At 47.3% G+C, this 25,356-nt stretch overlaps 1 protein-coding gene across 1 annotated transcript in view; it reads right to left on the reverse strand.

The window, feature by feature from the left end:
- The window catches only part of LOC123020788 (CUB and sushi domain-containing protein 2-like), a 429,441-nt gene that overhangs the window by 156,380 nt on the left and 247,705 nt on the right, over window positions 1-25,356 (reverse strand). The window contains exons 11-13 of the mRNA XM_044424965.1: window positions 13,527-13,853; window positions 7,020-7,214; window positions 498-636 (exon numbers count right to left, since the gene is read on the reverse strand). Of these exons, the coding sequence (XP_044280900.1) occupies window positions 498-636; window positions 7,020-7,214; window positions 13,527-13,853 (661 nt within the window). The remainder of the gene's footprint in view (window positions 1-497; window positions 637-7,019; window positions 7,215-13,526; window positions 13,854-25,356) is intronic.

Below are 25,356 nucleotides of genomic sequence, written 5' to 3' on the forward strand. Positions count from 1 at the left end.
CCTAGCCAAGGTCACTGTGGTTCCATCACAGGCCAGTTCAAGCTTGCCCAGTACTTTATCCGAAGTATTTGTTAACTATGGTGCTTTAGTTGAGATGTATTTCATATTTTGAAAACTATTTGATTCAAAGTACTTAGAGAACAGTGGTCAGTAAAGTGGTATAAATCTGCCAATTTTGTTTTCTTTCCGCTTCTCGTATTTACAATCTTAAATTTGGTTCATCTGGAAGTTGGAAATCATTTCTAATATTATACATGTTTGCCTAATACACCTATCTCTGAAAACATTTTCCTAACATATTGCATTTATGTACATTAATTTCATGGGCATATGCACTTTTGTAATGCATGGCTTCATTGAAGAACTGCATAGAAAAATTCTGATGGGAGTAAATTTTGAAAGAGAACTATGTTTGGATTGGCAAATTAATCTGCAAGTGAAAGAGTAGGTGAGTTCACATTAAAATGTGAGCCCAATGAATTTCAGTTCCTGGTCACCTGTCAAATGTAATCTTGATTGGGTATCCTGGTTGCGCTTCTATGACCCATGCACAATTTAGGGAATCCTTGTAGAACCCTGGCCATCCTGGAGACAGGATCATTCCACTTGCAGAAGTCAGATGACCACCACATGGAGCTGTTGATGGGAAAATGCAGGTGTTAGACCAAAAGACCAGTACAAAAAGCAAACTACAAGGATTTCTGTTTTCTGTACCCATTGTTTTTCTTTTGTGCATAGAAAGGGATGTGCTGTGTCTCTTTTACCATTTTATTAATATGTCAGTGCCCAAACTTTAATCCCCAAGTAGGGGATGTAGGAATCAGCAAAACCCATGTTTGCTGAAGTTCTCCAAATTCTACCCCAAGGTTTGTTCTAACTCTGGACTATGAGGAATTGCAGGTTTGTCTCCCCTGCACCACACTTTTCACATGAAGATCCACAACGTAGTATGTGCTGGAAGCTAGAAGAGAGATTGGAGATGACTGGAACTTCTTTGAGAGAATGTTCTTTCAGCTTTTTGAAGTACTTCTAGCTTCACATGAAGCTCCCCTGGTATGGGAGGGAGCAACTCAAATGTCGCTTCAAATTTCACTTCAGCTTTAATTTTGGACACTCACCTCCTAAACTTCCTGCTGAATCTCAATCATTTTGCTCATTCTGTTCTGCTTTTCATTTTTTCCTCAAAAGTTAAGCAGCACTTTAAATATTCTAGACAGAATGGTCCCTTATTTAATTAAAAAAGGGATGCTAATTACTGCTTGCATTTAATTGAGCTCACACTGGAAGGCGAGTCAAAGGCGAGCCAGAGAGATAGATGATAAAGAAGTTGCATGTTAATAGCAGTGGGGTTATCAAAGCTTCCCAAAGATGAAAAGCAGCTTTTAAAAAATATATTCTTTTTCCTCCTGCTCCACTTAAAGTGACAGAGAAGGGAAGCATACAAGAAAGTAGAGAAACATTTGCAACCAAACCAAGGACAGGGTATGGATGCAAATCAAAATAAACAAATGAAGAAAGCCACTAGCATTTTCTGACATTGTCAGTGATTTTCTGGAGTGGAAAAAGTTTCCTATACTGTAGGAGTCTTCTTGGTTGCTGCCCCCAGTCTCTGGAACTGCCTGCTGAGGGATGCAGGTTGGCCAGATCTCTTTAGTCCTGCCTACAGTAGGTGAACAAGTTTTACTCAGACAGGCATGTACCATGGATGCAAGTCTGCTGCTGAAAGGGGTTTCATCAGTAGGTGCAGTTCAGTTCTTTTATCTGTGTGCTTTTAATTTGCTTTACTGCCAATTTTTAATTAAGGTTTTGTTTTTCACCTGACTGTTAGTGTTGGCTGCCTTGAGGGCCGTTTTTTGGCAAAAAGGCAAGGATATCAATCAACGTAAGTAAATGCTTCCTGGAACTGAAGCGGAATTACTCAGAGACAAGAGCTTATACATGCGGGCACTGTGGAAGCAAGCAGTAACAACCCAAAAAAGAAAGCTGAGCTGAGAAGCAAGTGGTTGGTTAAACAGGGGTTCCAAGACCCCTGTTCTGGAACACCTTCTTTAATCAGAATGAGGACCGGCCAGAAGCTCGCATCAGCAGCTGTCTGCTAGCCGGTACTTGCAATTTCACCTTAGAGCCATCACCAGGTGAGATCCTGCACAGCAAAGAGCAGGCCTCCTGGAGAGCAATCGCATTGGGCTTCCCTGTCACAGTTCCTGGGTGGAGACATCCACATTTCCTCCTCTCTCCACTTCATAAGAACAGGGGCAGTCCTGGCCTTCACCAGGGGATTTGAGGATGCAGGAAAGGCTGGGCAATTATCCGTTTTTGCACTTAGCTCTTGCCTGTTTACCAACAGAAAGGGGTGCCATCTCAATTGCACACGCATGCACACCCACACACCGATGTTGGCAGACCTCCAAATGAGCAAGACAATGAAAACTACCTCTGTGTTTCCTGCCCACCAAATCCCCTTCCATACCCACATGGTGTGACGTTGCCCAGGGATATTAAAGACGCATGGCAGCCCGCCACTGGAATTACAGCTCAGGATTCCGGGATGTTTGTGTTCAGACATTTGCAAGGAGAGCATTCCACGGCATCCCTCTCAGAGAGCAGGCAGAAGTCTTTCAAATCCTAAAAGACTTCTTTTCATTTCCCTTTGTTTTCCTGGAGCAGGAAACGTTTGCACTCTTATGACAGCTTTGGGAGGAAAAGAAAGTCCTGCCACAGACTTTAGTTTGTCATCATGTTAACTCTTTTTCTATACTGATTTCTGCTCAGCCATAAGCAAGGGATGCAGGGTCTTGGATGACAAAACATCTAGCTCTTATAAACTTCAGATTTATTATTTATATATTTATTTAGTTTTATTTCTATATCACCCAGCAGACAAAATTCTCTGAGTGGTTCACAGTAGCATATTTTAAAAGTATATGTTGTGAGCGCAACCAGCTGGAGTTGTGGGTCAGACTAGATGGCCCGGGAGACCCCTTCTGACTTGCTCTGTTTCTTTGTTTCTATATAAATCATGCCTATTTAACCTATTAAAGCAGCATGCAAATTAGCAATTCAAAATTTAGAACCAGATAAAACAAAAAAAAAAAACAAAAAACAAAATTATACATTTAAAAGATCCTGTTAAGCCCTGCCTAACAAGCAGCAGGCCCCAGTGACTAATTAATGCCCTGCAATAGATGGCTTTGACCTGGCACTGAAAATATAGTAAAGTTGGAGACAGGTGGGACTCAATGGAGAGCTGGTTCCAGAACTGGGGGGCCACCACTGAAAAGTCTCTTCTCCTCGTTGCCACCATCCAAGCCTCCCTTGGAGGTGGCAATCAGAGAAAGCCTTGATCCAGAACTTGATCTTAGTGTCCAGTTAAATAGAGGCCAGGAGAGGTGGTCCATCAGGTGTCCTGGTCCCAAGCCATGTTATAAAAGCTAGAGTCTCACCCTTAGAGCAAATTCATGCCTGTCTTTCTCCAGGAGCATCTGCCATATTTGAGTGCAGAATGGCTCAGAACCATGCCCTTAGCAGAAGCAGCATGCACTGACGCGAATAAACCTTTTGAGCCGTGCACAGCACAGTTGCAAGTGAGTCAGGCTAAATCCTTTTATTTTCCCAATATTTTAAGATCTGATTGTTTTAACTGGGGTTTTATTGTTGGTTGGAAATTTTATTAGGATGCTGCATTTTATTTTATTTTATTTTATATTATATTGTTGTTAAACCATCTTGAGACCACGGTAAGGGACAGTCTAGAAAAGTTTTAAATAAATAAAAAAAATTAAATAATCTCCCATACTCAGGAGTCCAAACAAGGAAGGATCTGTTTGCTCTGATGCTTCTCTGTGGGGATTGCTGCTTGGATGTGATTGCAGTGGAATGAATTTTTCACCGGAGCAGCAATGAAGGGTGAAACTCATAAGCTGGGCACACAGGCTGCAGCTGAAACAAGATGATTCAGGGCAATGAGCTTCTTGCAGAAGCCTGTACCAGATTTCATGTGGTACAGTCTCCTCAGATAGATTCACCTGGTTCTGAGGAAGAGGTGGAGGGGCAGAGGGGTAAAAGCTTTGCCATTTCAGGCTTATCAGGTGAAGCTACCTGGACAGAGCATGAGAACCAGCCCAGCATGGAAAAAGGAGGGAGACATTTCAGAATTGGGTGGGGAGGAAACAGAAGGAGCTCCACAACCCCGGAAGGAGTCAACCGGCAAAACAAGCAAACCAAGGAAGAAGCACTCGGCATTCCCACAGTCTCGCCCTCAAGCGGCAAGAGCCACCCAGAGGGTGGAGTCAGGAGCTTTTGGAAGTGGGGGGAGGAAGTTTTGGTTTGCATTCAGCTGTGCACATGGGCATATGTTTCCCCCGCATCTCAAGGAGAGCGCAACTTTGATTTATGCCATTTTGTGACCTGTTAAGCTTTAGTAAAAGTATCGTGCTTCTAAAGTCTCATCTAATTCTGCTAGAGAGAGAAAAGGGACCCGGGGGCAGGGGGGCTTGCTCTCAACCTTCTGCTACTGGGTTCCGGAGCACTGTACCGTGTGTGCTTCCTGGATAGTCTTTCCGTTGCCCTTCCCTGGCTTCCCATTCCACCCCCCTTTTGACAATGAGCCACTGCGCATGCTCAGTTCTCATGGGGATTTTCGGTGCCCCCCCATTAATTCCTTTTTGGCCTATCTGCAAAGCTTGCAGATATCTCCTCCTCCTCTGTGAGTGGTACCAGTTTTGCTGCACAGGGGAGCACACTTGGGTAGAGAGCCTGCTGCAGTAGCTCGGGTGCTTGCTTGCACACCGGAGGCTCTCTTGCCCTTACAGTGGATCTCAAGTAGCAGATCTCGTAACTACTCCTGGTGTGGATACAAAGGACGCACAAATCAAAAGCCCTGGACCTGCCAGGCTCTCCGCATTCATTCTCGCTTGAGTCCGTATCAGGTTGTGAGTCTTACTTTCATTTTTTCTGTTCACATGCAAACCTGTATGCATTTTTATGCACATCTTTCCACTTGCGTGTATTCAATTGTGAGCATCTTTGAAACGCATGCATTCTTCTACCATAGATTAAAGCACATTTCTGTGAAATTTTCAAAAGTAAACATTTTCCCACATACAAATGCTGCAGAATGCATTTTGTTTGGTCCACAAGTTTGGAAACATATGGACCTTGACCATAGATAGCATCCGAACCCATATACAGTCTGGAAGTGTGAACTGAGTAAATCTTGACTGAAAAGTGAACTAAGACCATTTTCACATTATCCCTACACATTGCTGGATTAGATGGATCAGCTACACGTAGTCCAGAATTACGGGGAGAAGTTGCTGTAATTTGCCTCTGGAAGTCTTTCTTGTCTTACTATACACCAAAGAGGTTTAGAGGGATAGCTGGCAGAGCTCGTCATAAAAGCCTTTGCTTAAGCTATTGGCTATCTGGATTAGGAAGCGCTCAGAGCTCAGTCTGACAAGCCCCAGCAATGCCTGGCTTCCGTCTCTTGGCGGCCTGGGAGTGTTCCTAGCCCACCAGCCCCTCAGCCGTAAAAGCGCCTCCTGCCCAGGACACAACAGAACACACATGGAGATGCTGATCCAATCTAGGGCGACAAAAGGGCAGGACACGAGAAGAAGGGGATGCGGGACGGGCGCCTTTGCTGAGCTGACCTAATGTAGCTTCTACCAGCAGGAGCCTCTACACGCTAGATAACCTCGTCTTTGGCTGAAAAACAGCTACTCTTTTAATAACTTGAATCTCGAAATCGCTGCACACTTTCATTCATCCACACCAGTATTGTAGGTCAGTTGAAGACTTGGGTTCAGATGAGCCTGTGATTTTTTTTTTTTTTTAATAGCCCTCTTTGGCGACCACTTTCAAACCACACCAGAGTGAATGCGCCCACCAACAGCAAGGATGACAGGGAAGTTTTGAATCACTCCAAAGGCAGGCCAGACCCGAAAGTATTATGATCTTTGATTCTGCTGTCAATACCAGAGGCTGTCCAGGAAAAAAGAGTATTTGAGGTTTCGCCTGCTCCTACGTTCCCTTTGATTCAGAGTAGGAGGAAGCATGTGGAAAACGCCTTAAACTGTACCATGCCGTAAGTCTATTAGAAAAGCCATGCTGGGTCACAGGAACCTAAGCATGTAGGAAAAGACCAGAGGCCCGTCTGGGCAAGCATTCTGCCACCGCAGCAGCCACCCAAATGCACAAAATGAGGACAGTGGAGCCCCCCACCCCCGATGCACCCCAGCACTGGTCTAAAACTGGGGCCGATGTGTCGCAATCAGGAAGCGCCGCATGCTGACAGCGCTGGCTTTGCTGAACCTGCCTCGAGGCAAGGGTCATGGCAGAGGTCCCCCCGCCCGTGTGTGCTAGCCGTGCCCGGCTCTAGGAGCCTCTCCGTCTCTAAGCTGAAGAGCCGACTTCCGCTAGACATGCTTCCATGGCCATGTGGCCAGCGCAACTTGACGCTTTCTCACATGGAGGCTGTCCCCCTCCCGCTGAAGTGGTACCTGTTTGTCTACCTTCATTTGCGTGCTTTCAGACTGCCAGGTCGGCAGGAGCTGGAGCAGGTGATGGGACCAACTCCACTGTGCAGCACGAGGGATCCTAACTGCTGCCCTGCGACCTTCCCTCTGACAAGCTCGGCGCCTGTCCTGCTGAGCCACTGCGCCCCATTCCAGGAATGGGCCCAGCCCCCTTTGAAAGGCATGCGAGTTGGTGGCGAGCACAAATTCAACAGTTTAGCAATGCCACGTGTGGACGAGTATCGCTTTCCATCTGTCCTGAATAACATGCCACTTCTTTCTCAAAATACACATTTTTAAAAGTAATCCTTTTGAAAATTCATCTTGCGCTGAATTTGAGAGGCCATGTAAGAGGAGCAAAACCCAACAGACAACTAAGTCTCGGTGTGTGTATCAGACCAGGAGGTGTGGAATAAGACACCTCTTTGCAGCTCTCACAACGATGGAACTCGTTATGCATCCCTATGCTTATAAGGACACTGACAAACCAGCATGGCAGCTGACCTTCACATCTCAGGACAGCGTTGTCCCAAACCACGTTGCCTTCCTTCAAGACGCAGGTGACAGTTTCTGAGCCGTGTGTCCTGATGAATCCCTCATCACACAGGAAGGAGACAGAGCTGCCAAGCTGGAGACTGTCTCCAAACCGCTTCCCATTGACTGGCACTCCGGGATCCGGGCACTCGTTGTGTCTGAAGGCTGGAAGAAAGCAACAAGATAGCGGATGAACCAAAATCAAACCTGTAACTTTAACCCCTGCTCCACACCCACTATGTCTACCTTTAGAGACCAGTTTCAGGAAGCACACGCATGAGTGTGTCTATGTGTGTGGAATCACAAGAGATCTCGAATTGTACTAAGGGAAACCTGTATCACTCCTGCCATCTGTTAGCAATTCTGTCAGTCAGAGAAAAATACCCAGTGTGGAGTTGAAAGATACATCTGTGCCGACAGCGTTGAAGTGTGGGTGTCTGTCATCATTCTGAGGAATAGTTCCCACATGGGGGGGGGTAATTTATCCAGAAAGTGAGAAGCAGAGGTGACCCCTGGGGCGGCAGAACCTCCCACAATGCATTGCGATCACTTTTATGCCAGCTGTTTATACCCTGCTTTATATTATACAGATGAACTCAAAGCGTCTTGCAACATAAAAACAACAAGGCATCACACTATACATGGAAGCACTCAGGCCATCACATTCGTGCATTGCTAAACCACCCATCGCAAAAGTGCTGTGGGTGCTTCACCTATTGAGATTTTAACTGGCTTGACCCTGCTTAGTTTCCAAGATTAGGTGGGATTGTATTATATATTATAATAATATATGCAAGGGATGGCAGTTGCATGCCAAAAATGGTTACAAAGAACAAAGCAAGCAAAATTCTTTTCCATCTATACCAGCCAGATTCAAGAGGCAGCACATTCCTTGCATGGAGATGGCCATGCTGTGCTGTTTTGACATATAGAAGTCAATGTTGAGAAGCTCAGCCAGGGGAAAAAACAGCAGCACCCCTGATTTAGCACCACAAACATGGCTGAATAAGCAAGGACCCAAACCCAGAAATTTATGCTGAGCAAAATCCTCTATCTGGATGGACAAATTTGTCAGTTTCACTCTCTCCCATCCTTCCAAGCCATGAGCTCTGTTGTTCTGCTGTCTCTCTCTCTCTCTCTCTGCTACATTTCTACACTGCCCAGTTGCCAAAACTCCCTGGGCAGCTCTCGAAACATGCATTTCATGTATCTTGCAGATGGCAGTGTTTCTGTTAATTCACTACCAAATTCACTACCATGCCTCCTCTCCACCTCTTCTCTTCTTTTCCACAACGGCAAATACTTTGCTAATGAACATCCAGATCTGGTGTTCTCCCTCAGTTCCCATTGTGACCCAGAGTAACCTCCCCACCCCAGCCCAGTGAACAAATTCCACATCCACAGTCCTAAAGAGTAGGCATTAAGCCACTGGCAACACACACACACACAACTTCTTCTACAGGTTAGCTGACTTTGATGAACCTGTCCCTTAATCCACTACGGCAAATTATTTTTAATAATAGCTGGTTTGCAATCACCAACCAGAAATACCATTAATTTTGCAGAGCTGTTAACCACTGCTATAACAAAGGTCGTTCATCACTCCTGCCAAGCCAGTGTAATCATGTTCCTTTGAAAATTATAGGAGGGAGCAAGAGAGCAAATTGCTGAGGGAGGCTGGCGCTCTGCTGGAGCACAAAGGGCTCACATTTGGGAGGATGCAAAAATAATTCTTGTTCCCATCTTGCTCCATCCAGCCATGTTTATTCGACACATCCTTTATTTCATTATTAAATTTGCACATTGCTTACCACTGCAAAAAAGTCATCTTCAAGGGACTTACACATGCAATGCAGAAAAGTATGATTCATATACCAGGAAGACAACAACAACAAACCCAAAATCAATATAAACCGTTATCACCTCAATAATACAAATCCAAATACAAATGCCATTAAGAAAAACAGAATCTGAAGTGCAAATCAATGAGACTTGAGCTTGTCAAGATTTTCCAAATCCTCTTCGGAAGTCTATTCTCACACAACTCCATGTCAGATTATGAGCCGTGCAGGGGAGGGGCAGCGTGAAGATCCATGCGCATTTTTTCAAGTGTATGGAGCAATGGGGTGCATCTTTAAAACGTACTCACTTCCCATTGTTTAAAGTGCATTTGTGTGCCTTTTTCAAAAATATGCATTTTTTTCATGTACATGTTTCAAATACATGCATACTCTTGAATGCCTTTTCCAGTTCATCAATCATATCACGAGCTCAGACATGCATGAATGTTGACTACAGATTGCAATCTGCAGACTAAGTAAATCCTGATCAAAAATGCTTCAAAACACACTTCTGACACAATTCTTCACTCTTCCACCCCAGCCTGAAAAACTCCTCTCCAGAAGCAGTCTGCAAAATTTGTGCTGTTCATGGCTACTCTGTGGGCATCAGAAAGGGAATCGGTGAACACAAGATCTCCTGGTGGTGCCAATTCAAGCAGCATTGCAGAATTTAATAGATATTTTATGCAGTTGCAGAATGTTTGGAAGCTTTTTAGGAATAGAGTGATTTGAGCTTTCTAACCATGTACAAGAAGCAGAGAAAAGGGAGAAGCTTTGCTTTGACCTGCATGCTTGTAACTTCAACTCTTGAGATAAAAAAACATTTCTGTTATTGTAAAATGTGGCTGGTTATGTTTATAAAAGCAATGTGGAATGAGCAACCTTAAAAATTATTATGCACTTAGTTACATTTTTCTCTTGTTTTTTGACATGCAAAAATTTCTGGCAGACTGTCAAATGGGTTCTGGGGCAATTCCCCTATAAGAAAAGTTGTAGGGATAGAAAAGAAAAGCCAAATAAGTGGGGACATGACAAGGATACATCAAAGGCTGGATCATGTGGGGAAAGAGCACCGGGAAACACTTTTCTTGTCTCTCATCCTGAAGCAGAGAATAAAGAAGATTCAGCACAGATAAAAGGAAGGACTTCACCTGGCAAAGGGTTAACAGGTGGTATTTGCTCCCACGAGATGTAATACCAGTCAGTAATTCGGTTCCCTTTCAGCAGAGGATTATATAAAGTCACTGAGAGGAAGGCTCTCGCAGCTCTTCGTTCTGATGGCTCTGTGCTACCTGAGCTTCAGCGGCCACCTGCAGTCCTGGAGCACAGGGGGTCACTTCTGTTGGACACACGTGGCCCCCTTTCCCCCACCACCCCACATCTCACAGGTGGCTGAACAGAATTTGGCTGCAGGCATGAGTGGTCTTTGCAAATTAAATCCCACCCCCTCTGCAGCTAACACTGTGTGCCTTTAGATGGAGCGCCTTAGGGGCAGATTTAGCTGCAGTGAATGAACTTCCACAGGACTGCACAATGGCTGCCCGTCTGGGTGACTTTAAAGGGAAAACTGGAACATTCCAGGAGGAGGTGGCTATCCATGGCTAATGGTCCTGCTGGCCATATGCCACCGCTGCTCGAAGCTGCGTTCGCCTTTCTGCTGTTGATCTGCTCTTAGACATTTCATACACCTCCCCGATGGCCTGGTTCTGCCCATGCAAGTTGGGAGTAGTAGCCCAGTGCATATGGAGGGCACCCTGTTTGGGAAAGCTATTGTGGAATGGAAATACAAAATAAAATAAAATAAAATAAAATGTCCCATCTGAGTCCCCTGACCCAGCTCCTTCTATCTTCTGGAGGATTTTGCCTGCCTCCACTCCAACTCTGAATAGGGATGAGTGTGACTTGGCCACAGAGTGGACCCAAAAGTAGCCCTACACAGACCTAAAACTCTGGGTGCTGCTGAGGCTGCTGCAGATTCTTTAAAGGATGCATTCAGTCGCAGAAAGAGGACTGTGCCTGAGAGTCATCGCCCTGGAAGAAGGGTGGTGATCTTTCCGCTGCACGGTTTTCCCAGACGGAACCCTGCCTCCTGCCCCTGGAGAAGCTGTGGGCCCCACAAAGCCACACATTTGTGTGCCCCATGCTGGTCCCTGTCAGGGCCGCCTCTCCCTTTGCTTTTGAAGGCAGGTGCAGATGGATTTCCCAATAGCTTTATTATGGTAATGCGAATCCGCAAAGCCAGAGATCAATAGCGCAAAAAAGAAGCTGAGTTAGAATCTAGATCATCAGTACATAAACAGAATGCAATCTCATGAAAAGATGCCGATTCCTGACTGAAGGTGGCAGTGGGGAGGGGGATAGGGAGGACCCCCCCCCCAGCTCAAATTTGCCTCTAAAGTGGTGCTGGTTGCTTCATAGCTAACTGCTTGGATCCTCTTGCCCTTCTTCACTGATGTTCTTCTCGCAATGGACGCCTCATCCCGGGATCTGCCTCATCCATTTCCCCTCCTGCTCCTTGTTGCAGTTTATCTGGCTTCCAACATCATTTGAGGAGGAGTGGCTCTTCTGCCCTCCCTGCTTGGCTCTGGCTGAGCTGCCCTTAGTGTTTTAGCTGGAAGTTCACCATCTTTTCCTCATCTGGATTACAATTCCTTTCCATATCCCTTTTGCAGCTCCAATAGGCCCAAACTCTCCACTCACCCGTTTGCACTTGCATGGCCAAACTCAGTATGGGCGGGGTGGACTCGGACCAGGGGGGGAACCAGACCTCGACACCCACCAGCATCGTGGCTGCAGTCTGACCCCGGGAGTTGCACTTACCCCATGGAAAGGATGGCCTGATCATGAATAAGTCACAGCAGCCTGTGAGCTGCCCATACACCCAGCTCTCGAGTAGCTTTGGCTAGGGGTGTTCAGACTCCATTCAATCTCTCTCTTTTGGATCATCATGTGTATTTCATTCCATTGCATGCTCATTAGCAGATTCAGATATTTCTCCCATGGAGAAGCAGGCAAAAAGCCCACCCCAATTTACAGAATTCTTTGGGGCACGGAGAATTCTGTGCATTTTCCTCAGCTCAGTGCACAAATGATGAGCAGTGTGCATTCAAAAAAAGATTTCCACAAAGCTGAGGTTGGAGAGCATAAAGCATTGCATTTTCAAAGCACGCATATATCAGTGCATTTCCAGCAACATAAGTATTTTTGTGCAAACAAATCTGCACAGAATAGTGACAAATAAAATAAAAATGGTCCTGGTGCCCGAGACTTGAAAGGGCAGCAATTAAGGAACTAGAAAAGATCATCAAGTGTAAAGATCCTTTATGTTTTTCTGGCATCCAAGACCCAGATCATCCAAACCACTGTATACCTAATCACAATGCAGGGGTGTGAACACTGGACACTGAAAAAAGTTGGCAAGAAGAAAACCAATGCTTTTGAAACATGGTGCTGGAGGGGAGCTTTGAGAATACCCTGGACTGACAGAAAAGCAGACAAGTCGGTCCTGCATCAAATCAAGCCAGAGCTTTCCCTGGAAGGAAAAATGGCAAAACTGAGGCTGTCACACTTTGGGCGCATCATGAGAAGGCGAAACTCTCTGGAGAAGTCCATCATGCTGGAGAAAGTGAAGGCACAAGATGAAAAGGAAGACCAAATACGAGATGGAATAACGCCATAAAGGGGTCAGAGATTGCTTGTTGACACATAACAATGCAACAACAACGTTGTACAGACATCAGCATCTGTACTATTCTAAATATTCTGGTCTGCTGCCCAGTCATTTGAACCTGTTTGAATCCCTTGCAGACTTCTCTGACACCTTTAACTTTGCCTGCTCATATATAACCAGGATTTTAAACAATATTGACATAAATCTGTACCCAGGGCACTCAGTTTTCCCAGGCCAGAAAAACGTGATGCAGACTGTAAGGTAAGTTAAACATTCTCAATAACTGTAACAAGATTTTTATACACTGCTATTAAATATAATTTGATCTATTTTTAACATGGATCATAACAGAAGAGTATGTTCTGGGTTTCAGTTTTTCTGTGTGAATGGATTGAGCTTAATTGCATGCTTAATTTTCAGTCTGTGTGCTATTTTCAGTTTCCCCGAGGAAGAAGGCACATGTTTGGGATGCACTGGGAATTCAGGGAAATTTTTAAACTCTCCTTGGGCCAGCTGCCTTTTCCCTTTCCCCAGCTCACACTAAGGTCTTGCTCACATCCTCATACTCTGATGGATATGCCCCATCCCAAAAGCGTATTATTCCTCCAAATATTCTCTCTGAAAGAATATTGTTTCCTTGAACCCGCATGTTGGAAATAGCAGGCAGGGGCATTCATGGAAAATAATAAAAAATAAAACTTCCATACAGTGGAGGGAAAAAAACTGACTTGAACTCCAGCTTGAACACATAACCAGGCAAAACAAGTAAGTATCATATTTTAGTCTGTCTTGTAGCTGCAGTTTATGCTCTCCACCGGCCCCCAGAGCCTCAGAAGCAGCTGCTTCCAGGTTTCAATCTGGCCTTCAGCATCCAGAAGCTGCTACCCTGAACAATAAAAAGTGGGTAGAATGGCCCCCTGTGCCACCAATCCATGCAACAGACGCCTTGATGTTCTGCTCACTTACTGGTGAAGGTGATATTGAAGCCTCGTTTCTCAGTGGAGTGGTCAGTCTGAAATTCCAACCTGGCGACATGGCCACTGCTGGTCAGGGAAGAGGGCAGCTGGCTCCCAGAGAATGTCCCCAGCACAGGCGATTCTGCAGTCCCGCCATCTTTGACGACCAGGAAGTCAAACTGGGGCTCCACATCAAAATCGTTAAAGGCCAGGTGGATGCGGCTTTCAGGTTTTGCAATGATCAGCCAGACACAGTGAAGGCTGCTGCCATATTCCTCAGGGTAGTTTGGGGAAAGGACAATACCAGAAGGGGTGGTGAAGTTGAAGAAGCAGGAAACTGCAACGAGAGACAACAACAACAACAGCAGTGCTTGTTAGTGTTGTGAGCCGAGTGCGACCTGCCAGCTGCACCAGTCTCACCAGCGCTTCTTGCCAGACATCCTTATTTTACATGTACGTTTCTGAGCATATGCAAAGCAAAATATTGAACACTCTCTGGCCCCCTTCACCCTAACCCTTCTGTACCCATCCCTGCGGGGAGAAATGCTGTGGAAGCGACAAGCCTTCACTCCTTACTTTAAGATCCCAACTGGGCCACCCTACAACTGTGATGATGGACTATTGGTCCACCTCCTCAGGCGGCTGGAGTTCCCCATCCAATAGACTCCCCATCTCTAAATCTCTCCCCTTGGGATGCTGTTGCTCTTCTTCATTCCCGTGGGCGGGTTGACTGGGCCCCTCGGCTGCCCTTCCACTAATCTCTTCCCTAGCAGGCCCAGAGCGGTCTGCAGGGCCTTGGACTGAAGCTGGAGTTGAGTCCTTTTCAACAACCATCTCATTATCAGAGTCTGAGCTGTCAGTCCTGCCAGGACAGTCCAACTCCCTTTTATACATCCCATTCTCAGATCTGAGCTGTCGGGCCAGCCAAAAGGGTCAGTGCCTGGGCAGCTTGCCAGAGCATGCACACATAATAGTTAGTCCTGGTCAATGTCACAAAACCTCAGGCAGGGTCCTGAGGAGGACCATGGGGAAGGCAGTCTTTTTCTTGTCCAAAGCTCCATTCCTGCGTGGGTTCCTCTTGATTCTGACATGTTTCTTTTAACATATTATGAAGGACAATAACCTAAGGATGAAGACCCCTCCCCCTGTCTTTACATGATTATGGCAGCTAGTACTTTATATTAAAATATTGGAAAACAAGCCATCCATCCAGGCTGTCTTCTACTATGAGTAATAGCACTGGGGCATGGCAACTGCGATTGAGCTGAACTGTGGAGGTGGCTTCACACTAGCTTGGAAAAGAACTGGAGAAGACTTAGAACATTTTGGAATGACACACACATTGAAATGCCTGGTGATCTCCTTCCCTGATACAAGGAGACGTCTGAGTTACAACAGATGGATTAGTACGAACAATTTTATATGGATGTTGCATAAGCTTCCTTTTAGCCTGAAGTGCCTGATCTTGCCTAATCCTGAAAACTAACCAGGGCTGGCCTTGGTTGAAACCTGGACGGTGACTTAATGTTGTGAACTGGCCAGAGATCTTCCACTACAATATAGTAATTATATTGTAATTACTGTTGTAATTGTAAGCCGCCCCGAGGCTTCGGCGAATGGGGCGGCATAAAAATGTTTTAATAAATAAATAAATAAAAATAATTATCCATCTTAGATAGCTCAAAGCTATCTTAAGTTCATTTTCAGGTAAGGGGCTTTCAGACTGGCAATTTAATAATTGGAGGGAGTGATCCAAACTGGCTTAAAACACAGTAATTCTTGTAGAGATATGCAGATCAGCACATCTTTTCTGCATTTTCACTCCCTCGCTCCCTCCCTCCTTTCCTTTGCCACAAGCTGGCCATGCAGTGGAGCTGCAGCGACTGCGCACCCATTCCTGCTCTGCGTCCTGGGGGCACAACCCCATGGCAGCCCAGCAGTGTCCAGCTGGCCATGGAGCCGCATCTCTGATGTTGAAAATATACTCCGAGATCAGAACTGGAACTCCATCCTTGGAATGCCCTCCTTCCACCCGCACATCCAGTGCTTTTCTTTCAAGCTGGCGATGACTCCGAGGTTGGAAGACCAACCGTGGAACCAGAGGCTCGAAGGAGTTCCGGGGGGCATGAAGTGGGGGAGTAAGGCTGTCTCAGGAGAGGACATGTCCTGGAGATGCTTCCACCTTTCCTCCTCATTCACTGGGGCAAAAGATTAGATTAGATGGCTGAAACTGGCCACCTCAATTGTTTGCAGCTGGGAGATGCAGGGAGGCAACCTGACCCTCCACGCTCCTTCTGCCCTCTAGTAGATGTCCACAATCTTTCAAATTCAGGTTGTGGTCAGCCATGTTACTGTCCAACTGTTACAAGATTACAATAAAATGAAGTTGTCTTACTATTTCCTTCAGAGAAAAGACATGTGATGGTGGGTGGGGGGTGGGGAAGTTACATAAATGTGTCACCTTCTTCTTTTCCATGTGTTTTGGGGCCCTAGTGGTGATGGTTCTTCTAGGACTGCTGATGGCTACCAGGTTCCATTCCCTCTGCCCACCACTGTCCCCAGAATAAGCTAGAACAGGCTTTCCAGCTTGGTGATGTTTGGATGTCTTGGACAACTCTCAGGATCCCTCAGCCACATTTGGAGAGACTAGGCTGGGGAAGGCTGTAGTAGAACAAAGGCAGGACGTCCTTCTGCCATTTTAACTTTGTCATGACAGCATGTCACTATGTAACATGGTAAGGAAGACTCTTCGTTCCCTCAGCCACTCCCTCAGATCGTTTGAAGATCTTCAGGACTGTCAGGATACCGAAGAGCACCATTGTCAGCAGGAGTAATTTTAGCTTCTTTTCCATCTACCCCCACCTCCCCCAAATATCACTGGGATGCCACTACTAACTCTGCTGCATGAAAAGGGAGGGGAAATCAAGGGAGGCGTTGCAGCTGAACCCTTGTGAGATCTTCTCAACAGGGCTATGAACCATCACTTCCCTTGCAACAAATACCATTTGGGGGGATGGTTTGGTGAGGTAGAAAGGTCCAACATGTTCATGCATGTTTATTATGCAGGCTGCTGATGTAGCACAGCTGGTTGGCACATTAAAATTTCCCCAGGAATTGGTGGGACATGGAAAACAGCATCATGAAGATCCACCAAGAAAAGCCAACTCCTCAGCAGCTTGTCTCTGATATCCTGCCTGCCTGCCTGCCTTCCTTCCTTCCTTCCTTCCTTCCTTCCTTCCTTCCTTCCTTCCTTCCTTCCTTCCTTCCCAATCAATGACTCTAGGAAGGTGGACATTCTGATGCATTTAAAGCAGACCTCTTGGAGAACACAAAAGAATAACAACAATTCTCTCACCACTGGCTTTCCTACCCATCTCATCTGCTGATTTCGGCCTTCATCCAGTGAAGACTAGGTGACATAGATCAAGCTGAACACTTAGGGTCCTGCCAGGTACCATATTGCAAGGAAAATGAAGGGATCCATTTGGTGGGCATCTATGAGGCCTGACGGCAGGCCTGGGGAGTCTTTGAGATGATGCTATCAGTGCCCACCCCTCTCTAAGGCAAGGGGAAGATGACATTCTTTCTCTGCACGCTCTCCAGTACCTGCTTATTCAGGGAGAGATGCTGACTAGGCAGGTAGCATGGAGGGGGAGCACAGCCAGGAGGATAAGAACATTATAAGGGTGATCTTGATCAACTTGAACAACGGGCTGAAAGCAACAGAATGAGATTCAGTAGGGACAAGTGCCAAGTCCTCCACCGAGGAAATGAAACCAAAGGCATCGATACAAGAAGGGGAATACGTGGCTCAACAGGACTGAAAAAGAAAACATTCTTGGTGTTATTGTGGACAATAGGCTAAACATGAGTCAACAATGCAATGCAGCTGCCAAAAGAGCAAATGTCATTTTAGGATACATTAACAGAAGTATTGCTTCCAAATCACGGGAAGTATAGTTCCTCTATACTCCTCACTAGTCAGACCTCACCTGGAATACTGTGTCCAGTTCTGGGCACCAAGATTTAAGGAAGATGCAGGTAAATTAGAAAGGGTCCAGAGGAGGGCAACAAAAACGATGCAGGGTTTGGAAACACTGTCCTGTGAGGAGAGACTGAGAGGACTGGGCAGGTTCAGCCTCAAGAAGAGAAGGGGCATGATATCCCTCTATAAGGACCTCAAAGGCTGTCCCAAAGAGGAAGGTCAATATCTCTTCTTGCTGATGCCAGAGTGTAGGACACACAATAATAAATTCAAGCTGCGACAACCCATATTCAGGTTGCACATTAGGAAAAGTTTCTTCACTGTGAGAGCACTACAACAGTGGAACCAGCTGCCCAGAGAGGTGGTGGGCTCTCCCACAGTAGAGACATTCAAGGAGAACCTGGACAGCCCTCTGAGTGGGAGGGTGCAAGTTGGTGTCCTGCAACAGCAGGGGGTTGGACCCAATGGCCTTCCTGGCCCCTTCCAACTCTACTCTTCTATGATTCCGTGAGAAGAAAAGAAAAGCCCTGCTGGATCAGGCAAAATGTCCATCTAGTCCAGCACTCTGTACACAAGGTGGCAAGTCAGTTGTCCTCAGGATCCCTCCAGCAGGATGGGTGCAAGTCCTCCTCCTGCCCAGCTCCTCAGCAACTGGCATGCACAGGCACTCCACCACTGGTAAAGGCGATAGCACGAAGTCAGCAGAACTCGTAGCCACTCTTAGCCTCCTCCCACATGAATCTGCTCAATCCCTTTTTGGCAGCCACCATCACTTCTCATAGCAGCAAAATCCATAGTTTAACTGAATCCTGTGTGAAGAAGTCCTTCCTTTTATCAGTCCTTTTATCAGTCCTAAGCCTCCCACCTTATCCCAGGTTCAAGTGTCATGGGAGAGGGAGAGAATGTTTCCTTCTCTACTCTCTCTGCACCATGCATTATGAGCTCCCTTCACAGGGGATCTGCTTTAGCCCCCTGATCATTTTTGTTGCCCTTCTCTGTACTTTTCCCAACTCAGTAATGCCCTTTTTCAGGTAAGGCAACGGGAACTGAAGACGGTGTTCCAAGTGCAGTGGCACCAACGATTTGTATAACGGGAATAAGATCTTGGCAGTTCCACTCCTATTCCATCCCCAGGGGTGCCTAGCAGGCAGTTTGCCATCTGCACAGCATTTTCATCAAGCTGTCCTCTTCTGCCCTGAGGTCCCCTTCTCGCTCAGTCACTGCCGGCCCAGATCCAATCAGTGTCTGCCTGCAGTTGAGACTTGTTGCTCCAACATGCATTACTCTACCCTCATGTATATCCCAGGGTCCCAGAGCTCAGCAGCGCACCCCTTGCAGGGTGTGGGCTTTGCCAGCTGAGCATCTCTGCTGCCCCAGGGCTGGTCCTGGAACCCAGGTGGGCAGGACAGATGGCTCTTTTGGACTAGTGATCTCCGTCTCCCCCAGATGTGCTGCGAAGCACCCTCCGCTGGAAAGCACTGCTTTAAATGATCCACAGAGCAGCTTTAATGCCCAGCAAGTGCAGAGCCAAGGCTTTGCTGTCAGTAGGCCAAGAGCAGCAATATCTCATCTGGACAAGGCTGTGTCCAGGGCTTAAACCAGTTCAACTATCCTGCCAAGAAAATCTTGGCAAGATACTCTTTCGGCAACCTCTGTGGTGACTTTTTAGGCCCCTGTGCATTTGCCAGCTCTGCTTCTTGTCCGTCTGGGATTCCCCTCATGTCAGTGTGGGCCAGACTCCATCTCCTCGCTTCTGCGGGGGACCCCCTTCCTGGGGATCTGTGCATGCTGAGACCAAGGGATGGAGCAAAGTGATATGGTTGCATCACTCCACCACGGTAGTCGGGTGCAGCTGAACTTGAGGGTGGCTTCTGCACCCATCCACGAAGTGGGACCCAGCTGTGCTGCCGCCAGAGGATCTGCTCTCGCCATGGCCAGCCCCGCAGGTTTCACTCAGAACAACTGGGGCTTCCTTCAGTTTTAATCCACAGATATTATTTGTGCAGATGTCAACACAAGCCATCGATGGCCAGAGAACGCACAAGAGTCCCCATAAAGTGGGGAGGGGGAGGCCAGTGGCAGATCTAAAAGGCTGTGGGAACAAGCACTGAGGGGGCTCTGGCTCTCCAGTGGGAATGGATTTCCTAAAATAATCCGGTTGGGACATCAAAAGCCTTCCCCTCATAAAATTCCATTCCCTCACGCAGGGGAAAATGCGGTCCTCTCACTCGCACGTCGGCACACACACACATGCACAGAACAGACCTAGGCAGGGCACTAGCCATGTAATATCTGGCTGCAGCTTATCTTTTAATTAGTCAGATGCAGGGTAATTTTTGTAACGATACGGCATGCACAGGCACTCTATAAGCAGCCCTTTCCCCGCTGCCAGGGCCCAGTGATAATAATCTGTTGTTATGGAAACTGCAGGTAAATGACCCTAGAAGGATAGGAGATGGCACGATCAGGTGACTCACTTGTGTTCCCTCTTCTGATCAGAGAGAGGGAGGAAGCTGAGTGAGAATGTAAAACGAGAGCAGCATGGGGGACACGCGTGGAGGTTCTGGGGGGACTGGGCCAGCTGATAGCATTGGGGTGCACATGTCCCACTTTTGGGAGCTTGGAACGGAAGCACCGGATCAGGCGGTCGGATGGCGTGTACAAGCCAGAAGTGTTCAATGTTTTTTCAGCCCAAGACTCAAATCCAATTTAGGAGAAGTTTTGCAGCCCACATGCCAGAGGTGCCCCAGGCTGAATGAAAAAGGCAAAGGAGAGGTTACCAAAAATTCCAACCTAGTTTAGCTTAAAACTCTCATTGTCAGTAAATAAGGCACGGCAACTTCTTGGAAGTGAGGTGGGGCACTGCAGTAGTGAGGAAGCCTAGAGATTGGGCAGCAGAAGCCCCAGTGGCAGGATTTGGACCCATGGAGGGCTGGCTGTCTCCTGCTAGCCTGAAGTTCAATGCTTCTGGCTGAGGTTGTGCTTCCACCTATGCTCAGTCCATCTGTTTGCCAACAAACCCAGCACCAAAGAACCACAAGCCTCCAGCTGACCTCCTCCCAAAGAGACTAAACTCAGGTTCCCAGAACCTCCCAGAGCCCTTAGAAGGCCATTCAGCCGCCTATAAATTCGGAAATAAATAACTGCAATGCCCAGTGCTTGGAGCACTGCAACACAAGAGCCACTGGGTGCAATTATGAGCTTCCACAGTGGTGCATCCGGAAATGCAGGCACCTTTCTGCAGCCATCCAGGGAATGAGCCTAGAATTTCCACTTTTCACACGATCCAGGTGACCATGGTCCCAGTTTGGATACTTGCTGTAGTGTTGTGACAGTGCACACTGCACACGCTTGCAGAAAGGGGGCAGGAGAGGGCGAAAACATTCCACATAGTGCACCAGAAGACCATGGACAGCAGCATGCCACATTACGGAAGTGACACAGAGAAAATGACACTCAGATGCTGTTCCAAATGGCGAGTGAACAAGAGAGTTCCCACTCATAATATGCACACCTTCAGAGCGTTCATTTCCCATTAAGAGTAGGCCAGTGTCTTCAGCTAACGAGGTGTGAAGCCAGATGGCAGAAAAGTAAAAGCAATTAAGAAAAATGCTTAGAGCGCAACACCGAATATGGATCCGCCCCCCTGCTATCGAGAGGGAGGTTTCCCTGCATTTCATCCAAGGGGGTCCATTTGCTTCTCATAGCAAGGAACTGCTTCATGCAGCACATGGCAGCTACCTTGGCCATCCTCCTCCAGGCACATCTGCCTTCCACGCTTCCCCTCCCAGTTCACAGTTCTCATCCGTTCCAGCAATGCTCTAGCATGGAAGTCCCTTTCATGGTAATAGCGAAATTGGGAGGGGGGGCATTTCCTCAAACACATAATTCCATCTGCTTCCTCAAACATATAATTGCATTACTATTTATGTCACTGCTTTCCTCTTTCACTCTCCACCTCATGCCCAATCCTTCTCCAAGATTTCTGATGAGCTCCTTTTAGTTTTTAAACCCTCATGGCCTCAGTTCCTAGATGACTTGAGATTGCTGGACTGGCCCTTTCTAGACCAACAAGAAAGAACCTGACATGGGAATGAGCTCCTTGGGTTTGGGGAACAATGGAAGACATGATGCAGAGCAGCCAGCCACCCCATACCAGCGAAGCAGAGGCAAGCGATCTCTTATGGAAAGTCTCCAGGGACTGAATCTTCTGCAGCGGCATCCATTTTTTTAATTAAAAAACCTAGCATTTGGTGCATTTGGTGCACATGTTGGAACCTTGATTATTTGCAGTGAAGCAAGAAGACTGCTGCAGAGACACAGACACCTCTTCCCTGTGGGACGTGGCACGCGAGATGTCCCTGGAATGAGTAGCAGCTTCCCCACTAAAAGTGAGTAGACACTCACAGCACATTTTCCGATGCCAATGGCACGGAGCTCTTATCCAGTGCTGTTGCTTGTTGAGAGTTGGCAGGGGTTCCCGCACCCCTGCTGGCCTCCATTTTTAAGGCCTCGTGGAGAACGGGTGAAGTTCCAGAGGACTGCAGGGTGGCGTCAGTGGTCCCAATTTTCAAAAAGGGTAGTAGAAGGGAAATGGGGAATTACAGACTGGTTAGCCTTACGTCCAATGTAGGAAAAACAATGGAAAGGCTCATAATAGAGAGAGATGTGGTAATGCTAGATAGGGAAGGGAGGCTGACAGCCACACAACACGGCTTCCGCAAAAACAGGTCCTGCCAGACAAACCTTGTGGAATTCTATGCCAAGGTTTCGAGATGGCTGGATGGAGGGGATGCAGTGGATGTGGTTTACCTGGATTTCAGTAAGGCCTTTGACAAAGTGCCCCATGATATCCTGGTGGAGAAACTGAGGAGTTTTGGGATACACCAAAGCACTGTCCGGTGGATTAGGGCATGGTTGACTGACCAAAAGCAGAAGGTTACCATTAGTGGGGAATCATTGGGATAGTGGCCAGTGACAAGCGGGGTCCCCCAGGGCTCTGTCCTGGGACCGATCTTGGTTAATCTTTTCATAAATGACATGGAAGAAGGGGTGAACAGTCTGCTGATCAAATTCGCAGACAATACTAAAACTGGAGCAGTGGCCACAACTGAGGAGCAGGTACTCCAGATCCAAAAGGATCTGGACAGACTATGAAAGTGGACAGGAGACAACAGGATGGCGTTTGATGTGGATAAGTACAAGGTCTTGCACTTGGGGCATGGAAATGGGTGTCATAAGTACAGGTTAGGGGAAAAGTGGCTGGAGAGCAGCACTTGTGAAAGGGACCTCGGGGTGCTGGTTGACTGCAGGCTAAACATGAGCCAGCAGTGTGATGCGGTGGTCAAGAGGGCGAATGCCATCCTTGGTTGCATAGCCAGAAGTGTGGCTTCTAGATTGAGATAGGTATTACTACCACTCTATATGACTCTGGTGCGCCCACAACTGAACTATTGTGCTCAGTTTTGGGCCCCTCGTTACAGGAAGGATATAGCCAGGTTAGAGTCAGTGCAGCGTAGGGCCACAAGGTTGGTGGCTGGTTTTCAGGGGATGGGGTATGAGGCGAGACTGAGGGAACTGGGTCTCTTCAGCCTGGAGAACAGGAGACTCAGAGGGGATCTGTTGGTGACATACAGGTATGTGAGGGGGAGTCACACGGAGGTGGGTAGAGACCTGTTCTCCCCTGCAGAGGAAGGCAGAACCCGCTCCAACGGAGCGAAGCTCAGGGAACCCAGGTTCCATTTGGATGCCAGGAAGCACTTCCTGACAGTTAGGACCCGAGGGTGTGGAAAGGGCTTCCACAAGAGGTCGTTGAGGCCCCATCAGTGTGGGTGTTCAAGGATAGGCTGGACATGCGCATGGTGGGCATGTCATGAGCGGAGCCTAGACTAGATGGTCAGACTAGATGGCCCAGGAGACTCCTTCTGACTCGCTCTGTTTCTATGTTTCTGTTTCCTCCTTTTGCCCATTCAGAGTCACAGACCCTCCTTGCAAAAAGTTTTTCATCCACCAAAGTGTTCTCCAGAAGCACAAGCAGGAAGAAGGAATCATTTGTTGAATGAGCTGTTTGTTGAACCCAATCTGATATTTACTTCTAGGAACTCTCCTTGCGACCATATTTGTGCCCCATCTTTTCAGGAGGGGCCTTTTGGAAATGAGCAGCCTCCTCGAGCTGTCAGCATCACATATCATGGGGTCAAGAGCCATACCCACCTCATCTGTCTCCAAGAAATCCCCCTGTTCCAGCCCCACCCTGACCCCCCATGATAGCTGCATGTCTTGGCTATTCTCAGAGGCTGCGGGAACACCTGAGGAGCCTTTTCTTCGGGTAAGCACCTCCACTTCTCTCATTGCAATGGCCGCGATGGGCCCACATTCCAAGCCACCCGCCACTCCTCCCCCTCCCCCTCCCCTCCGAGTCCAGATCAGCACGCTCCGGGAATGTGTGCCAGGAGCAACTGGCCCCTTGCTCCCAAGACTACCTGCAGGAATCCCAGAAGAGCCCTGTGCGTGCCTTCCTGATCTGGTGCTAGGTGTGAGAAACCCACATGGCCTCACCAAAGAAGAGCTCCAAAAGACCCCAGCTTCAGTTCTGAGGTTTGAGCTGGCATGCCAGTTCCTGCCCCTTTGCCCACTCCGAACAGGAACAGGGAGTGAGCCATTCCAGAAATACCTCCTTAGACTTCTCTAAGTGGCCAGCAGCTTCTTTTCCAGGCAAATTTAATGAGGCTTAAAGGGATTTGTTGGACATCTGCAAGAAGTCAGTTGGCAGATTCTGTACATGGCGGTGCAATTTTGCTACCTGAGTCCAACATGGAATCCACAATGACTTTTAAAACACATAGGTCCCTCAAACAAGATACAGGCAATTACTGCTCAACCCTGTTGCACTTACTACAAATACTCCTTCACTGGCAGCTGCATCTCAGAATCTGATGTCTGAAGGAGCTTCTACCAGGAAGTTACTTTCATGCAGTGGGGACGGGGGACTCTGGTTGATCTGTCTGTCTGTAACTCCATGCCACCTGTTAGTCAAGATAACTCTCTGAGTGGTTTACATAATCAATGTAATGTCACAATCGAATGCCAGAGGAGCTGCACACCCACTCTGGACTTTAGACTGACCTTCAAAAGAACTGTCTGTGCTGCTGAACCCTAGCCCCACAATAGATTCACCACCATGGAAAGCTCTTTAAACGTTCCAAGTAAAATCCACAAGGGATTTAGAGTCTTGTGACATTGGAGCCACCAATCCCCAGTGCTTTCACACAAAGAGACCTGGCATCGAAGACTCTAAAGTTGAGCCTCATCATCTGATACCTGAAGCCCCTTTCAGACCTCTCTGTCTTTCTGTCTCTCTTACACACACCCTTTGGGTGGCATGTTCATGTTAACCATTGCCAGAAAACTCTTCTTGGAGAAACCTGGTAGCAGTTCCCTACTGCATAATATCAGGCATCATCGCACCCAGAGGAGGAGACGTCCATAAGACTTCCAGTTGTCAAGCCATGGGACCCAAAAATGTATCACTTTCAGGTTGGGCTCCAGGAATGAGTGGCACTGGTAAAGGATGTTGTAGAAATGCAAATTAGGGGGGTCCCTTTGCTTCAGAAGAAGGCTATGCTTTCATGGCACAATTCTGAAGCTATAAGGTATTTTCACAGACCCAGAATTTCTGTAAATTCTGTATCCAGAATTTCTATGCCTTTGGAACTCCCTCCTAAAGGAAACCTGCCTGTCTTCCCTGCAATGTCCTTCTGCCCCTCAGTCCAGAGGTGCTCAGTCTTAACTTGCTCATGGGCCTTTGAACAGCCAGAAGCTTCTTGTAATGACTGGCTCTCTGCTGATGCAGATC

This window comes from Varanus komodoensis, unplaced genomic scaffold (assembly GCF_004798865.1).
Source record: "Varanus komodoensis strain SLA01 unplaced genomic scaffold, ASM479886v1 scaffold15, whole genome shotgun sequence".
Classification (NCBI taxonomy): Eukaryota; Metazoa; Chordata; class Lepidosauria; order Squamata; family Varanidae; genus Varanus; species Varanus komodoensis.